This window comes from Hippocampus bargibanti, linkage group LG01 (assembly GCF_051943395.1).
Source record: "Hippocampus bargibanti isolate YZ-2025 linkage group LG01, ASM5194339v1, whole genome shotgun sequence".
In the NCBI taxonomy this organism is placed as follows: domain Eukaryota; kingdom Metazoa; phylum Chordata; class Actinopteri; order Syngnathiformes; family Syngnathidae; genus Hippocampus; species Hippocampus bargibanti.
This window is the reverse complement of record NC_142734.1, coordinates 13,722,577-13,741,519: the sequence shown is the minus strand read 5'-3', so window position 1 is coordinate 13,741,519 and position 18,943 is coordinate 13,722,577. Positions and strand designations below refer to the sequence as shown.

The 18,943-nt window shown below is 40.8% G+C and overlaps 2 protein-coding genes across 5 annotated transcripts; both read right to left on the bottom strand.

Annotated features, from left to right (window-relative positions):
- Nucleotides 1-136: 136 nt before the first annotated feature.
- On the bottom strand, nt 137-12,469 carry LOC148903205 (uncharacterized). Of its 2 annotated transcripts, none has more exons than XR_016115213.1 (12): nt 12,233-12,469; nt 12,078-12,154; nt 6,378-6,533; nt 6,175-6,300; nt 5,265-5,428; nt 4,062-4,152; nt 3,881-3,979; nt 2,744-2,764; nt 2,634-2,654; nt 1,756-1,832; nt 1,627-1,686; nt 137-1,516 (listed from the first exon to the last, which is right to left on the bottom strand). XR_016115213.1 is itself a non-coding variant. In XM_088997971.1 (12 exons), the coding sequence occupies exons 2-12, from the start codon at nt 12,124-12,126 to the stop codon at nt 1,497-1,499; spliced, it is 834 nt and encodes a 277-aa protein (XP_088854097.1). In that variant the 5' UTR covers nt 12,127-12,154; nt 12,233-12,458; the 3' UTR covers nt 137-1,496. The 2 variants fall into 2 exon arrangements, 1 of the variants encoding a protein (XP_088854097.1); XM_088997971.1 differs by having other exon boundaries at nt 1,756-1,782; nt 12,233-12,458.
- Nucleotides 12,470-12,645: 176 nt separating this feature from the next.
- cyp4f3 (cytochrome P450 family 4 subfamily F member 3) lies at nt 12,646-18,635 on the bottom strand. 3 transcript variants are annotated; one of them, XM_088997860.1, is made up of 13 exons: nt 18,416-18,635; nt 18,151-18,295; nt 18,010-18,063; nt 16,964-17,091; nt 16,741-16,862; nt 16,516-16,662; nt 16,322-16,430; nt 15,051-15,117; nt 14,858-14,987; nt 14,650-14,783; nt 14,505-14,569; nt 13,578-13,660; nt 12,646-13,496 (listed from the first exon to the last, which is right to left on the bottom strand). In XM_088997860.1, the coding sequence occupies exons 1-13, from the start codon at nt 18,617-18,619 to the stop codon at nt 13,283-13,285; spliced, it is 1,602 nt and encodes a 533-aa protein (XP_088853986.1). In that variant the 5' UTR covers nt 18,620-18,635; the 3' UTR covers nt 12,646-13,282. The 3 variants fall into 3 exon arrangements, with proteins under 3 accessions (XP_088853986.1, XP_088854002.1, XP_088853994.1); XM_088997876.1 differs by having other exon boundaries at nt 13,305-13,496; nt 14,505-14,550; XM_088997868.1 differs by having other exon boundaries at nt 13,305-13,660; nt 14,505-14,550.
- Between the last annotated feature and the right edge of the window lie 308 nt (nt 18,636-18,943).

The window sequence follows — 18,943 nt, the reverse complement described above, 5'->3', positions numbered from 1 at the left end:
ACATGCAATAATACAGCTTGTATTAAGAAAGCCATTTTCTTAATTTGAAGCACTTTCTTTCCAGAAGACAAGATTGTACAAGATGGAATGACTGGTTGCTTTCACATGTTCTAGTTGAAATTGATGCACCATGCTCTAACGTTTTAGTGTTTTATTTGACAGCCATATACAATGCACTTAATTGGACTCATTTAGAAACCAAAACAAGAATGAATAACAAAAGTAAATGTGTGCAAGGCCGTTTACAACAAATGCTGTGGTGTTCCTTTAAAGGACAACCGACATCTCCGGACAAGTTGTGTCCATAATTTGTAAAATGGCTTCAAATGACTTCAACTGGGCGTATTTTAATAAGATTCCACCGCATACAGCTATATTTTACGTTTTAAGACTCGCGCTGAACATTCAGGAAGTCTTGTTTTTGAGTTTGTGACGAGTCCTCACGTGACATCAGAAAAGGACCTCCTCCTGACCGTAAAAAAGACGCATTGTAGCGTCTTTCCATCACGTCAATGTATTTTGCTGTACTGTTTTTTTTTAAAACCGTGTGTTACATCCAAAAGCCGCCAGAAGAGGGAGTCCAAGCTCCATTGAAGGAATATATCAGCCTGTGGAAACGGGCTGATGCATTCCTCACAGCTCGGTGGCCATTTGATTGCCTCTTTTTGGGTGACACATTCCCCCCGCCCGTTTGCCTCAAAATGACACGGAAGGACTTCTTTAATCGATTGCAAACATGTATGCTTTCCTTCTTCAGAACTATTTGAATCATATTCATAATTGGATGTGTAACAAGAAAGCATGTTATCCGAATCTGAAGCCATTGTTTTGATTCTCCAGCAATGCGGGACGTCTTGGCGTGATGTCACGAACTAGGGGCGGGACTTTCTGAAAATGCCCAATTCGCAGCTCATTTTTTGGCAGATTTTGGTCACTTTAAGTCATTTTTATTGGTGTTTTGCATTGGACTAAAACTATCATACTATGTGTTTTGGGTATTTTGGATGCTATAACACGTTTTTCTGACGTCAGTTAAAAAACAAAAAAGTGACGTCGGTTGCCCTTTAAAAGCATACTCAAACTCAAAAGTAGTTTGACCAGGGTTGAAACGTAACAAAAGGACATGGGGAAAAAAACATCAGATGAGTTAAAACGTAGGTGTATAAAAGGCTCCCAGAATTGCTCAGCAATGTGCTTGTTGATTGACAAACATCTCTCCGAACATCTGCTCCCATACATCAGTGCATTCCCAACCCACAGTTGCGCTGCAACCAAAGTACATCCTCACATGCTGACCTGTGTCGCAATGTTGGCCAACAATAGAGCACCCGTTGGAGGATTTCCTTGTATTGTCTCGGGTTCACGTTTCAGTCTTAATCATTGCCCGTTTTCCCTTTTTTTCTTGGACAGACACGCGCACACACACACTCTAACCGTCTAACGTAAACTTGAAGCATGTGCAACTTTTCAGAGACTGATCTCGGATTTTGGCCCATCTACGTCATTGGTGTTTCCTCTGCAAGTCAAAGAGTAAAGAATTGCAATGTGACATCTTTATCAGAATCAGAAAACCTTTATTTGTCCCACAATGGGGACATTTGCAAGCGGAGATTTTCACAGTTGTACCTTCGGGTTGTGCTTTCTCTTGATGAGTCGTAGTGCCATTTGATTCATTTGCATCCCCACCTACAGAACATGTGTTTTTGTCACATTGTGTTGTAAGAGTTTGAAATCAATACAATGACTGACACTTACGTTGCCCATCTTCCTTCCTCCAGAAATCTGTGGAGGTAAAGTAGACAAAAAATGTGATTGCGCATCTTTTTTTTATCCTGTGGAAAAGGAGCCCCAACATAATTTCAATGATGAATTTTCCACGAGCCTCAACGTTTTGGGGATATTGATTGAGACAGTTTTCCATATTTGTAGACTGCAAATTTCTTTGGAGTATAAATAACAGTGGTAAAAAAATATCACAAAGGGGAAAAAGGGTTACACCAGAACACAAGTAAAATCTGCGTTCCCTAAATAAATTGATGACAGTCAATGAGTTCTGGTGGGAAGTAAGGGAAAAAAATATTTTTATTTTCAACTGGCCGACCTTAACTAGAACATATGCTGCATTATGGCGAAAAGGCAAACTGGTACTGTAAAAGAGTAAATCCTACTTTGAGCCGATGACACATGCAAACTGAAGGTGGTTGAAACTGGTGAAACTTGGTGAAACTCTAAAAGTTATGTGAATTTCCCCCAAAAAAGTAGAAGAAATAGAATAAGCAGTAGTCATGGCAGCTAATGTGGGACGTATCGCTAGTTTAGTACACAGAGTTAAGCAGAAGGACGTATGCAATAACTGACCAGGATTCTATATTTAACTACAATGTTACACATTTTAAACTTCAAAGAAAAAAAAAATCAAGTTGAAGTTTCAAAACCAACTCAAACTTATTTGCTTCTGTCAACAGGATTAGGGAAGATGAATTTTAACTTGCAGTCCAAGATCTCATTTGAAGACATATCAATCGCACCAAAGTACAAGTAGAATGGTCATGAAAAAAAGTGTGACTTTTGTTGTCTGAAAAATAGGAAACCTGTATATCAAATTGTTGAAAAGTGGTCGGCTTTATACTGACCTGCTTGCCACGGCATGAAGGCTAAAAATTGGGGACGGATAAAAATAAAAGGTTTACACTCACCATAGAAGAAGAATCAAGTCAAGTTTCAACTTCTGTGTTTACCGTACCTTTTTGGAAGAACCACACCCCTATGTGAGATTAACAGATATTAGAATATCCAAAAAAGCATTTAAATTCTGAATACATTTCCCCCGTCGGATATAAAGGGCTCAATCTGGATAAAATTGTTGATATAGAACCTATTAGAACTATGAATTACACAAAAGTTGAGTGACATACAAATGTGTAGTGGAATATCAAGTACAGTGGTACCTCGGTTCTCAAACATAATTCGTTCCAGGACCCTGTTCGAAAAGCGATTTGGGGGGGGGGGGGGGGGGGGCTGCCTCTCCCGGCCACCCTCCACCTACTGTCAATTCTCTAATCACGGACACGGGTCATTTATACGGTCCGCAATCACCTCGCCAATGCCGGATGATGATTGACTCAACTCGCCACCGAGGTATTTTCCCTGCGTCCCGTAAATTTATGTCATCTTCCGGGATTGCATCATTTTACACCCTCGTGTGCCATTTGCTTTTTGGCGTAGTAAGCGGGTAACAAATCGCTACGAGCCACGTTGACTCCACTTTCTCAGCGAGTTTCAGAACTCTGAAGTACACTTTTGAGTCAGGGTGTAGTCCGAAGCATGCTTCTGATTGGCTGCCGGTGCCGAGTATGCAAATTGCCAAACGAACGTTCGTTTGGCAATTTGCGAGAGGATTTAACAAACATTATATGTCATAATTTTTCGCACTTCGAACGTTCGTTTGGCAATTTGCCTACTCAGCACCGGCGGCCAATCAGAAGCCTGCTTCGGACTACACTCTGACTCAAAAGTGTACTTCAGAGTTTTGAAACCCGCTGAGAAAGTGGAGTCCTCGTAGTGTTAAGCAGGCAACACAACGCAAACGTTGCACGCCCGCACGCGACAACAGTTGGTCACGGAGAGAGTGATACACCCGTGCGGCGCTCAGCTACTCACCCTCGCATACGCACTCACGCGTCGTATTGGCGTTCGAACACCGAAGCAAGAATATCTCGAATATTTTGTTCGAACACCGATTTGTTCGAACAGTGAGGCGTTCGAGAACCGAGGTACCACTGTATTTAATTGGCAAAAATAGTCACAAAGAAGGCAACATATAAGATAAAAAAAAATCAATATGGTTATTTTTTTCCCCAATATTTTTTACTTGTCTTACCAGTTTTAAGTTTGTGAACGACCACCAGCACCACAACTCCAGTCAGGAGACAGATGAAGACTGTGAGGCCCGTGTTGACCTTCAGACCACCTTTGCTCTCTGTTGAAACCAAAACAGGCCGCCTTTATATATTTTTTTTTAAAGGACACAATTAACTGCACCCTGTGTTGTGTCAATTTACCAGTGAGGAATGGGCTGTGAGTCGACAAACTGGATTTTATGCTGACTGGATTCTGCAGTTCACACATGAACTCTTCTGCGCTAGAAGTCTCCTGAGAGGAACAAAGGTGCAAAGAGCAGTAACATTTATACTTTGCGAAAAATTGTCCACGGTCTTTCAATGATGACTTTAAAAGCAAGGGAGAATTTGCATATCATTGCTGCAAACTCCTTTTTTTGCCTGCCGATTTAGCATTCTGGGTGATTTTTCACGGCTCAAAGAATGGTGTTTTATCAAAACTTGTCTGTAAACACATAAAGAAAAAATTGACATTTTTTAATTTTAAAAGTCATTCGCAGTAAAATGCTTTTGTTTCTACCCAAAGCACCTCTTTCACGTGAAAAAAAAGATGCAGAAACTAGTTTTTAGGGTATTTCATGCACAACTGTGACTTTGATACTATTTAGCTGAAATGATATCTTAACTCATTCACTGCCATTCGCAAATTTATTCGGGAATTAAAAATATGACGTAGAGTGCCATTCCCGATTTGTTGCTTGGGCGCCGATAAAGCGTTGGCGCTGGCCTCTGGCAATGTTTTCCCTTTCACAAGGGGGCAGCATTTCCCTTTTTCCATGTTAGGGCTTTGTTCCAGATTCAGCTGTGTTTAGAGCCCCATATAAACAAACAAGTATGTATTGCACTGTATTTTGAACATGCACTCTCATTTCAATCTCATATAACTCCAGACCCATATAATTTAGGAATTAACTCCTTTTTTCTGATGAAAGAAGAGAGTTTAAGGTTTCTAATGCTGTGTTCAATGTTAATGTCGTCATAAAACTCAATATTCTGTGGGTCCTGGAATTCAAGTGACAATGACAAAAAACCCTGGCACTGTAATGGACACATTTTTGCACGTCTGGCAGTAAATGACACTTGAACAGTCATTTTCCTGTGTGTGTGTGTGTGTATACACGTACATATTTCATCATGTCAACTTCTAATTTAAATAATCTCTGTCAACCTTTTCTGAGACTATTTGTTGTACGTTAAGCGCAACATCACATTTGAGCTAATCTTACAGAAATCCATTGCCGCCATCTGCTGGCTGTAGTTCATTTTTTTCTGTCCCCCCCCCCCTCGGTTTTACTTTACCAGTTTATGATCAAACCAGAGCCGGCCGAGACTCCCCTCTCCACCCATTCAAGCACAGTATTAGACCTTTTGAATGATGCGCTTCATGGATGAGTTGCTCTCCAAAGAATTGCCAAACTTCCAAGTGTAGGTGACAGGTTCAGCTCCCGCTGTGTTGCCAGCGCATGTCAATGTGCAAAGTCTCCCCTCAGCATCACAGGATGTTACAACAGTGGGTTGGGGAACAGGCACTGATGGTGAAACAAAAAGAGTGATGACACTTTAGTTGTCATAGCACCTGTTTGGCAATGTTTAATGCATTCAACGGACATTGGATCACAAACAGTACATTAGCACATATACGGCTTATGTTCTTGATCTACAAAAAAAATCATTCATGTCGCAAGTTACTGAGTCACTTAGAGTAATTTTTTTAAAGGATATTGTCTGCATGATTCTTTCCTTGACCCCTCTGACCATGTCGCACACACCAGAAGAAGTCACAAGGAATGAATCTAGACAATCTCATTTCAAGCTCATATAACTTCAGACCCATATAATTTAGGAATGATGAAAGAAGAGAGTCTAAGGTTTCTAATGCTGTATTGTGTTATGTAGTCCTAAAACTCAATATTCTGTGGGTCCTAGAATTCAACTGACAATGACAAAAACCCTGGCACTGGAGTGGATACATTTTTGCACGTCTGGCAGTAAATAAGTTAATGAAACGTGTACCTCAAGTCACCACTGTAATTAACTTTTCTATTACTCAAACTAATGACACAGACCTGCTCCTCTTAAATGTTGCACTTATGTTAGCTATCCACTGTGTTTTACAATTGTAAATTTTAAAAACCTAAACCTTTAGCCGGCATATCTGCTGGCACAACCACAGAGACAAGTTGTTTTATTGTTTTCAGTTCAAGTCAGTTGCTTTGTACCAGCCGTCAGTGCCCAGGTCCCAATTTACAAAACACTCCAAGGACAATATACTTACAAATAACGGCAAGATGAGTTTGGGGGGCAGAGACAAAGTTGATCTCAGGTGTGTATGTGCCACTGTCATTTTGAGTCAATCCCAAGATGGTCAACTCCCCATTCACATTGTTCAGAGAAGCACGATCTAAAAGAGAGGCCCATCACAAAGAGGCTTTCACAAAGCAAGATGATCCTCGACCACCCCTCGACTTGACTCCATACATTTAAATTGACGATACGCCTCCAGACCATTCGCATCCCACTCGATGGCAATGTGTTCACCATGCTTCCACAAAATGCTTGTGAGGGGGCTGGTATCAGGAACTGCATTGGGCCTGAGGACAACGTCGTCACCCACCTTCTTGAAAACGTTTGTGGCTGAAAACGAGAGGAAATAGCAAGACTAACCTCTTTGAGTCTATGTAAGCAGATGTTTATGGTGCAGGAAACCCTTACAGGGAAGACATTTCTTTCCAAGGATGTGGACAAGCCAATTAAACTTAACTAAAACATCTGCCATAGGAATTACTTTGGGAACTTTTCACATTACCTAAATATTCACAACCCCATAAATGGACAGTAAATTGAGCCAGTGGTGCCCAAACCCCTCAACGATTGGTCTTAAAACATTTCACATAAATGTCCTGAAATTAATTAGACAATACAAATGATATACATAGGATACAATGTATTATGTATTATTATACAAAGTATAATTACTTTCTTGAATTACTTGAGAGTGTTTTAACTAGTTTACTGTTATTCACCAATGTATCCAGGAATTGAAAATATGACTTAGAGCACTATTGTCAAATTTGTTTGACTTTTGTTTTTTCCATGCATGGGTGCTGATAAAGCACTGGCCATGGCACCTGGCAATGTTTTTTTTCCACAAGGGGATAGCATTCTCATTTTTCCATGTTAGTGCTTTGTTCCAGCTTCAGTTGTTGTTAAAGCACTATGTTGAGATCTTCAGCGCTTTCGCGATGCATTTGGGAGAATAAAGAGTCGAGATGGTCGTCTTGTTTAGATCATACAAGTAGGATATTTATTTGGTGGAGCACAGAGAGCAGCCGCAGCGCTCATCGTCGTACGAGAAGACACTCACATACAAATACACTGACTTTTATCGCCGTCAATTCACGTGATGCCGCGTAGTGGCTGGGTTGCCAGATCAGCTCAGTATTACAGCATTACACAAAATGAGGATACAATGTAACTTTCTTAACACCCCCACTTATACTCAGTTTGCTGTAATGTAAACCAAGATAAATAGAACAATGTGAACGCTGTCTAACACATTTCAACTTCCAAAAACATTGGGTATAAACACAATTGTTTTTGCGTATTGGTAGTCATCAATAATGAAATCACCGTCCCTTATGATTTTGATTACCTTGTCACTCCTTGACTCTTTGGCATACATACAATAATCACCTGGGTTTTGCTTATACTCATTATCGGTTAAATAATCATGTAAGACCTTGTTCCTGTTTCGGCCATATTGTTTTAAAGTGATTTTTCTAGTTTGTAAACTAAATTTTCCAGAGCTGTTTTTTGGAGCACCACTCTTATACCTGTTTGATTGGCTGTTGGTGAAAACGTCTCTCCATAGTCTGTTTTTCCACCTGGCTCTTGCCCTTTGCTACAAATCGTGCTTTATATTTGTCTCTGACATCTACATCACGTTTGATAGCATATACCCATTTACCCCCCACTGTTTTCTTGCCCGCTGGTAGGGTTGTTACAGTAAATGTGTTGTTCTCATTTAATGACGGAATTTCCTCATCCATGGCTTTTGCCCATTCTTGTGAATAAGTTGATCTCATAGCCTCTGCATATGTTTGTGGAACACCACGCACAGCTCTGTAACAGTAGTCTACTGTGGTGTGTGCCCCATCATTATCACTATACTCAATCACAAAATCATCAAAGTGACTAGGTTTCTTTCTTTCCCTAGTAGGATACCTTCTTTTTTTCAGGTTCATCATTTGTGTCACTTTGTTGTGTGAGGTTATGTTCATTTGGCCTAATCTCTGTGACTGCACTTTCGCGTGCATCCCTGTCTTGTATACATGACTCTTGGGCTCTCTTATTAGGCTTCTGAAAGACCTCACTAGTCTTTTCATCTGTTTCATTTATCTGTGTCTTTTTCTCAATATATAAATAGTACAACTTTCCATACACATGTATACCATATTTTGTCCCACCTTTCGTAATCAGTGAATTTTTACCTTCTTTAAATATCACTGTTGCCTCGTTGGTGGTTGCTTTCTTTACAGACAAAATGTCCTGGGGGTATGAAGGAATGTTAAAGCGTCTCTCAGCGTTGCTTTATGACTTTGTCCTTTGATGTCAATCAAAGTGATCTCAGCATCTCCCCTTTTATGTGCGACTCCGCTGCATTGTGTGCCGTCCGCCAGCTCCACGCAGTGTCTTTCCGGTCTGAACGTGCTGTCGAAATTCTGGAACATGGTTACGTCGGTGATGATATACGAAGTGGCTCCCGTGTCCACCATCAAACCTCTCTCTCGGATGTTGTGACCCAACTGCTCCCTGGTTGTGGTCTTGCTGTCCCTCATCTTCAGCACGATGTTGGTGTCGCCGTCTTCTGACGCTTTACTGGCGTCATCTCGTCTGTGCTTGTCCTTACGCCTGCACGTTGCGTCTTTGTGTGGCTTGCTTTTGCAATGCCTGCACCATGTCTTCTTTCAACGTTCTCTTGCTTTGTGGCCTTTGATCCCACACTTGAACCACACTATTCTTGTGTCATCACTGTGCTGGTCACGGGTGTTGGTTTTGGTGGTTTGTAGTCCACTCCGACCCTGTGTCTTCATCACACCGTCCCCTGACTCAGTGTTCAATTTCTCAGTTGTTTCAAAACTCCGTAGCTTCGTCTTGAAATCTGCAAACTTGATTTCATCATTTGAATGCGCTACATTGATTGCAAATGGCTTGAAACTTGCTGGTAGTCCTTTTAATACCATGGCAACAAGTAGTCCATCTCCCAAAGTTTCACCTGCATTTCGGAGTGCTGTGATGGCGGTTTCGGCTTTGATGATATAGTCTGTAACACTTTCATCGTTCCTCTTTTGAAGCGACGTGAGCGTGGTGTACAGATTTATTATCCGTGGTTTTCCTTTCCCGGCATAATATTCTCTCAATATCTTCAAAGACTTTCTTCCATCATCAGGTGAATCTCTCATTATTAGTGAGAGGCTCTTGTCATCAAGCATATTTATCAATTCGGCGTATGCATCTACATTTTTCTCTGCATCCATAGCCATTTCGGAACTTGTCGCCGGCTCGCTTAGCACGGTCTTCTTTAGTCCCAATAAATGAAAATGTCTGCTCACAGAGGAACCAGTACTGAAATTCTATGATCCAGAAAAAACAATCAAAATATCATCGGATGCATCACAGAGTGGGCTTGGTGCAGTACTTCTACAAAAACATGAAGGCTGGCAACCCGTAGCATATGCATCACGTTTGATGACGGATCCGGAAACACGTTATGCACAGATTGAAAAAGAACTGCTCAGCATTACATATGCCTGTGAGAGATTTCATCAATTTGTGTCAGGACAGGAAATCAGCGTGGAGACTGATCACAATTCCTTAATAGCATTGTTTCAAAATCCACTAAATGACTGTCCACTCCGTATACAGCGAATGATGATCAGGCTGCAACGTTACTCACTGAAGGTTGCATACACCCCAAGAAAACTGATGTATACAGCTGACACGCTATCCAGAGCTGTTGACTCGAAAGAGCAGTCGGAGGCTAAATTGGATGAAGAAGTCGAAGCTTACGTACACATGATCACAAGTGCATTGCCAGTTGCAGATGCAAAGATGGAGATTATACGGATGGAAACAAACAAAGATGAGACACTGAAACAATTGAAACAAATCATCAAAAATGGATGGCCCAAAGTGAAACAAAATTGTTCACCAGACGCAGCAAAATATTGGAACTACAGGATGGAGTTATCTGTAGTGGATGGCATCATATACAAAGGCAGTAAGATTGTCATTCCAAAGACTTTGAGAAGTCAAAAAGATCCATGAAGGACATCTTGGAATTGAAAATTGCAAGAAAAGAGCACGACAACTGATGTTCTGGCCTAGAATGAATCAAGACATCACAGATCAAGTGTCGAGATGTACAATTTGCCTCAAATATCAAGCAAATCAACCGGCAGAACCACTACACCCACACCAAGCACCAGAAAGACCATACCAGAAGGTGGGTGCTGACTTGTTTTCGTGTCAAGGTAAAGATTATCTTTTCGTCACAGACTACTACTCCCTGTATCCAGAAGTTTGCAGGCTGCAAGCTACAACAGCAGAAGCAGTGATAACATGCATGAAGGCCATATTTGCTCGAAACGGGATTGCAAACCAAGTGTTTTCTGATAACGGTCCACAATTCGCCAATGAGAAGTTCAGAAGGAGTGGGACTTTAAACACATAACCTCAAGTCCACATTTTCCTCAATCCAATGGCTTGGTGGAAAGTTCTGTCAAGACTGTGAAAAGGCTGATGTACAAGGCAACTGACTGTGGAACGGATTTCTACCAGAGCTTGCTGGTGTATCGCACAACGCCGCTCGAGTATGGTATGTCCCCAGCCCAGCTACTCATGGGACGCGTGCTGAGATCCAACTTACCCATCCCGGAAAACCTGCTAAAGACAAAGGAAGGGGAGAAAGTGAGGAAGATCAAAGAACAACAGAAACAAAAACAAAAGTTCTACCATGACAGAGGAACACGAAACCTACCTGAACTACACACCGGTGACCAAGTACGGTACAAAGACAAAACAGACACACGGTCACAGAAAGGAACTGTTCTGCGTCAGGTCCAACCAAGGTCATACAACATTCAGACAGAGGAAGGTGCTGTTTTAAGAAGAAACCGCCGAGATCTTCTCAAAGAACTAACCATAGCAAGTCAACGAACAGAGACTGTACCAGAGACTGTTGTAACACCTCTAAATCCAGGACATGCTATCCGAAAATCCTCAAGGAAAGTGAAACCACCTGAGAGACTGATTGAAACCATTTAACATGTTTTTCTAAGTGATCATGGTGGAAAAAAATGATGTGAATGTTTCAGGTATTGTTGCAAAATTTAGAAAGACTTTATTCAAGTTTAAGTTTGCTCATTACTGACATAATTAAATTCATTACATTTGTTAAAAGTAAAGAATCCAATGATATAAGCAAATCATATTTGCATGTTGTACTAGTGATGCCTAGCTTTAGATCAAAGGAGCATGCGCGCTGCTGCAAGTCAGTCTGATGAGAGCCTACGAGAGCCACACATATCAATTGCCTTCTCCCTCCAACCAACACAGCCGTCCTAATAAAGAACCTCAACTCTATCCAGAAGTTGTATCATTTACCGAACCCGCTTACACAAAGCAACACAAATATAACCCCAGGCCCATATAATTTAGGAATTAACTATATTTTTGGATGAAAAAAGAGAGTCTACAGTTTCTAACGCAGTATTGAATGTTTATTTAGTCCTAAAACTCAATATTCTGTGGGCCCTGGAATTTAAGTGACAATGACAAAAACCCTGGCAATGGAGTGGACACGTTGTTGCACGTCTGGCAGTGAATCAGTTCAAAAGTTGCATCATTTTAAAGTGGCCCTTCCATCCTTCTATGGGGAGCTCAAACGAAAAAGTGTGGAAACCATTGTGGCGGCTATACCATCTATTTATTTTGCGTCCGCTAAATGTCAGGCTAACTAAAATCTCAGTTTTTGTTCACACCGCGAGAACACGAAACCGGCATCAACATGACATACAATAACCGCTTCAGAAACAAACTACAGTACACTAAACATTGTGTTGCAAAGACAGAACTTCAACCGCTACTTCTGGGGAAAAAAAAGAAATGGGTGCGTACCAGCACAATTGACCAGGATCACAGGAATCATCAATAGGCACACCTGCATCTTTCTCGTCAGTTCGGCTATCACAAAGCTGGAAACACGGTAGCCACAAGTGAAAAAAGGTATTGAACCACAAAAATAAGCCACTTAAAATGTTCTGGAAGCTCACCTGGTCAACGATAGGCGCTTCTGGAACTATTTGTCGTCTTTTGTTTCCGGATACAGGAAAGTGGAGGCTGACTTGTGCGGCAACACTCCGCCCAAATTTTCAGGAGACCTCACCCGTAGCGTAAAGTATTAAAAAACTAACCCAACTAAATTAGCAAAAATGACTGCTTCCTGGATAAGGAATCGTCGACGCATTCCATTCACACAAATAACTATGTGGCGTTATGGAGATGAATATTTCTTTTGGTCTTTCAAATGAAGTTAGTTTTGGACCAATACTCGAGCTCGGCTTTTCAAACGTCATCACTGTCGCATAATTTCGACGTACCGGGACGACCCAGTCGAGCAATACTTTGCGTAAAAAATATGAAACAAAGAAATAACCAATTATAGGATTTTGTTGTTTTAGGATACATGTATTTGATAAAGAAATTTGTATTTTATAAAGAATTGTATGAATATTTTTAAAGTGGGCCTTCCATGGTGTATCATTCTATGGGGTCTGAAAACATTGCACCTTTTGGTGTTTCGACAGCCCCCCCAAAAAATCATAACATACAAAAACAACAACAACAAAGAAGGAAGGAACTCTAAATATAATCAAGCCATCCATTTTTCAACACCTCTTATCTTAAACAGGGACATGGAGAGTTTTTGGAGCCTCTCCCATGTGAATCTGGGCTGGTGACGGACTTCACCCAGAACTGGTCACCAGTCAATCATAGGAAAATACTATACAGTGCCATACAACCATTCACATTCACATCCATGCAGTCACTGAGTGGGAACCAATACCAAACTGCCATCACACAAGTTAGGCGAGTGCACCATTACAGCATCCGCAACGCTCAAAATATGGTTATTATTAATAGTAATAACAATTGCAATTTATTTGCAAAAATGTTTTACCCATACATTTACATCCAGTACTTTGAATAACAACATCAAGAAAACTGAAAAATGTGGCAGTTGTCTTTTTAACTTCTTTGAATTTAGATCTAGCTTCACTGAAATTGATAAGAATTTTGGTCAGCAATGCATCAAATAAGAATCAGCTAATCTGTATTGTGTCAATATTGGGTGGGATCAGAGGTTCCATCTTCAACCACAGGCCACCCTCTGCCCTCAGCACCAGCTGAGGTAGACGACGAACCTCACTAGATCCAAGTTCTGGATTCACCCCTGGTGTCAAGCGGAACCTGAGCAATGTTAGTGAAACAACAACACGAAGCTCTGCCAGTGCAAATTTCTGACCGATGCAGTTTCTGTGAAGGCAAAAACAAGCATGTTTTGTTCAAACATGAAAGGTGTTCTATGCTTTAGGTGAGGTAGGGATGAAGCAACACCTAGGGCCAGATGAGAAGGGAATAAAGGCGTGAGAAGAACGGCCCTCTTGGTTGATTTGTTGAAAACGGTTAGGATCAAACTCCTGTCAGAGGGAACATGAACACAGTCAAACACAACATATCAACGTCATCATTTGTGAGTACCCGAGCCTTCAGAGGGGACAAATTTGACCTGTGAATAACACAAGTAACACATGACAATAACCGAAACCATCAATACTGACCAAAAATACAGTAATATTTGCGGATTGCTATACAAATGTGTTTTGCTTGCCTCATTGCACAAAAACAATTCATAACAAAAAACAAAACAAAATAGCAAAGACTTACTGGAAGTAATGCAGAGAAGAGAAATGCTATAGTTGAGAATACTGTATATACCGTATTTTCCGGTGTATGAGGCGCACCCAAAATCCCTGTGCCATAATGCTGGTGCACCTTACATGTGAAGTAATATTAAGCCACAGTAGGGCTCGCAACTCCTGTCAGCAGCCACCGACTCAATTTTCCCCTGTATAAGAAATAGTGTGTAACCCCAACCTCTACGTTAGCGCCTTAGAATATGGAGACCTTATATTTGGAAAACATTGATTTTTTTCTCTATTATATTTGGAAAACGTTGATATATTTCTATATTATATTTGGAAAACATTTGCCATTAATTGAAGGTGGGCCTTATATCCTGGTGCGGCTTATATATGTTAAATGTTTGAAAATACACCATTCATTGGGGTGCGCCCTATACTCCAATGCACTTTGTACACCAGAAAATACGGTAAATACAATATCAGAGGAGAAACACAAGAAAATAAGTTGTAAAAGTTGCATTTCTAAAAGTAGGCCACTTCTTGTGAGTGTGTTACCGCCAGTGGAGAACCCGTCATTGGTACAAACAGAAAAGACACACACACGTATTTTGTTTCTTACATGAGGATTTGTCCAGACAGCAGGGTTGTGGTGTGTCCCATAAATGCTGATTAAACAGATAGCACCTTAGGGTGGTTTATGAAAAGATACTTTTAAACAAGTTGATCTCTACACGCCGACTAATTTTTAATTGTTTCTGTCTCACCTTTTGGTACGCTCCGGTTCCCTGGCAGTGGCATGTCTTGGGTGTACTTCCTTGTCACGGCCTGAACTGGTGAGTGTAACCTCAGCGCCTCTCTGATGCACATGGTGGTGAAGGGAAGATTGGACAGATCTTCCCTAGGGAGTAGGACATGCAAGTAAAATAAGTCACATGGACATTTAAGATAGAAAATATTGTTGTCTTTTCTTACCACTCAATGACCTGTCTTTCACGCCCCTGCATGAGCTCCAACACCTCCTTCCTGCATTTTTCTTGGTAGAGTGTGTGACGTGCTAAATTGTAAAGCGTCCAGCAAATGGCACTGGCTGTGGTGTCATGACCTGTGGAGAAATATGGCTGCAGTTAGTCAAAGGAAACTCTCAATCCCTAAGTATCCTCATTACCCGCAAACATGAAGGTGTTAGCCTCAGCTTCAATCTCGTCGTCTGTTAAACTTCGTCCATGTTCATCCTGTAAAATTTAATGCAATGTTAATACACTTTCTTAATTCCGGCTGTCGACTGAAAACGTTTAGTTTTGACTGCCCAAGTTGAATATCCACATCCATCCATTTTCAAGACCGCTATATCCTCATCAGGGTCGTGGGGGGCGCTGGAGCCTATCCCAGCCGTCCTCGGGCACGCCGAATTGGTTGCCATCCAATCGCAGGCCACAGACAGACAAAAACAACCAGTCACTCTCGCACGCACACATAGGGACAATTTAGAGTGTTCAATCAGCCTGCCATGCATGTTTTTGAAATGTGGGAGGAAACCGGAGGATCTGGAGAAAACCCACGTGGGCCCAGGGAGAACATGCAAACTCCACACTGGGCGGCCGGACTGGGTCTTGAACCCACGACCTCTGCACTGTGGAGCGTGCTAACCACTGTATTACTGGGCCGCCCGCAACAAGCTTCAATCAAAATATAATAATTGGGCAATCCAACAACATAGTTGACGTTTTACGAATATAAAAAAAAGGCTTTCCTGCATTTTCAAAAAAGAAACAACAGTTTTCAGGACTTATTATAACGTTTATCGCCCTCCCACCATTCTCCAACTTAAAGATATAAGAAAAAAACCGATTACTTGGTTGTGTAAAATAATGTTGCTGCCATCCAGGTCTATAATTGATATTTTCAAGCAGTGCCAACTTAAACAACTGTTTCGCCCCAATAAAATACAAGTTGTGTTTTTTAGCTAGCTAGCTTTTTATCTATTTAAATTATTCTGCGTTGAGCGAATGCTGGCGCTGTGGCTGCCGCTACTCACCCACAGAAAAACTTAGCCAGTGACTGTAAAGTGACCTTGAGAGTGTTGAAAGGTGCTTATATATTACATGTATTATTATTATTATTATTATTATTATTATTATTATTATTATTATTATTATTATTATTATTATTATTATTATTATTATTATTTTAGAGTACATCAAAACTGATCAAGGAACATGTGTTGGAGGAAATACTGCTCTCCGTGTTGTGTATCAGATTCGGATGTAAAAAAACTACAGCACGTGGAAATAAAAATGGAAATATTGATCACTCATCTTATAAACATGATGGCAACCTCAAGAGTTTTCAGTCTTCGGAAAATAAAAAACCTTACTGTTGCAATTCTTTGGGAGGGGATTGCAATTATTTTCAAGTGTGTCATTGCACAGTGGAAACCTTGGACAGCAGTATGATGTCCACAAAATCCTTTTTCCTCTGAGATGTCGAGGTGAAATCCATCTGGTTGAGGAGGATACGGCGCTTCTGAATGACTTTGCGTGTAAAACTGCATGAAAACAGTAGAATGTCACATGATTAATGATTGTTATCAGATTGTTGCTCAAGTGTATCCAACTGTATGCGTGCAATACCTGTGTACAATATTTAAAGCCCTCTGAAAACGCTTTCCCTCTTGTGTCTTCCAGTAAATCCAGTCCCAGTGATGCAGAAAATTTTGCCGCCGTGCTATGACCTGGTCACTCAGCTCTACTATGGCAGATGCAAACTCACTGTTTGACCTGGAGTCAGACGACCATGTGTTAGAAACCAACCTTAAAAGGTAAAAGGGAGAGAATTGATTAGGAGCACATCCTCACTCTTGACAGTTGCTGCTGTAGCTGAAGGCACATTTCAGTAAACTGTCCAATGTCATTAGAGTGACGTGGTCAAATATCTCAACCGTCAGGCTGCCTTCTGCCACCAGACGACACCACTTATCCTGTTTGACACACAGGGAGGAAGACACAAATTTTCTTCATGTAAATGCAAATAAATGTCTTCAAAAGTTGCCTCAGGGAATCATAATGCCTGTAATCTTACATGCATGGTGTCTGCTGAAGTGTTAAATTTTGTAATGTAGTTCTTCAGTATGTCAAAATGAAAAGCGGGAGTCAGCAGACGCCTCCTGCGGTACCACGCTTCCCCATTGCTGAGCAACAGACTCTCCCCTGAGAGACAAGAAAAGCAATCCTTGTGTCACTTGGCTTTATTTGTAAGTGCAGAAGATTTATCCATTATTAAAATCATCCCTCCATCCATCCATCTTTCCTCACGAAGTTCACGGGCATGGTGGAGCCTACGTCAGCTGTTTTCAGGCAATAGGCAGGGGACACCCTCAACCGGTTGCCACCCAATCACAGGGAATACATAGAGGAATAATCATTCATGCTTACAATTACAACTAATGACAATTGAGAGTTAAATCGATCTGCAATGCATGTTTTTGGAAGACAACCCACACAGACACAGAAAGAACATGCAAACTCTGCACTGGAGACGCAATCAAAAGCTGCATTGTGAGGCAGACGTGCAAAACACTTGGTCACTATGCCATACCAATATTATAATTATGACATTTTATTTGCTATGCTTCTGTAGCAGAATTATTTACATTATTTCAAAAAGTAGCAGAATTATTTACATTATTTCAAAAACGTTTTTAAACAGCCGTAAGTTATTCCATAATGGCCATGATTTGTTTTTAAGTTAAATCACTGTAGTCATGTTTATCTCTCAGAAGAAAAAAAAACATTAAACGTACATAGTACTTTGATTTTTTTCTTTTTTTGATAAATTTTAACCATTTTCCACTGAAAACATGACCAAATTGCTGATTTTGTGCTGGCATCAAAGCAATAAAAAAATCATTTTGTTGGCATCATGTGGCCTCTGGACAAGCGCAGAAATTAGATTACCTGTAAAGTGATAATATTGGTAACCACTATGACATGACTAGTCGTCAGACTAGTTTTGAAATGTGGAATGACTTCACCACAACTCATTAGAATCAGAATCAGAAAACCTTTAATCGTCCCACAAAGGGGAAATTTGCAACATAATGCATTATTTCCCCATCTTAGACTCACCAAGCCATGGACGTAGATGACCATAGATCAGCTCATCTTTGACTGTAATTGTAGCTGCACAGAAGGAGAAAGAGCCATTGCTGCAGCTTGCATTGATATTTTCCTCCATAATAAACAATCAGAGTGAAAATATTACATTACCGTGTGCCATTAGCAAAGGTTTGACATAGTCTGGGTGGAAGAGTCTGACCAAATGGTAGAAGGGCCAGAGGAACCAGCTGCAGGAATGTTTGTATTTCTGCACTAACTCATCCACTTGGAGCAGACCTTCCTCTGTACTCTGCATCTGATACATACACAATGAAGAAAAAGATCCTTGTAAAAGTCCTCATCAAGTACGGCAAAAAAAGTTGACAAATTTATATTTTAAGAGCAGTTATCGTGCATATAAACCCATGTGACCTACCTTACCCAGGTGACCTATCAGCCAAGAATCTGCATGAGGCTTGCTAAAACAGGACAGCCTATAAGTAAACCAAGCATGTTGAAGCAACAACCTGGTGGTCCAGATTGTAACTATGGTGACCAATCCTGCCGCAGCCAATTGTAGAACTTGACAAACGGTGGCCCAGCAGAATACTTGAAAAAAGACCCGCAAGAGGAGAGACATCTTAGCACCAGACAGATAAAACAGTTTGGTGGTGACAAGTAATGAAAAACTTTGTTATGCAATGTTGTTATGTAAACCTGTTTTTTGCAATTATTTGGTCATGAACATCCTTCTTTGTAATCATACCGAGACACACTGGTTCCTTTTGCTGGTGTGGCTGTTAGATTGGTTTAAATATGACTATGATGATGTTAATTGAATGAATTGTTAATCTGAACAAATTGAGCATGGCACATTTGCCAACCTTTTAATCAATCTGTCTCGCAGGTTTGAATTCAACACTTTTCTATTCCAGCTCCCTCCCACATTCCATAAACATGCATT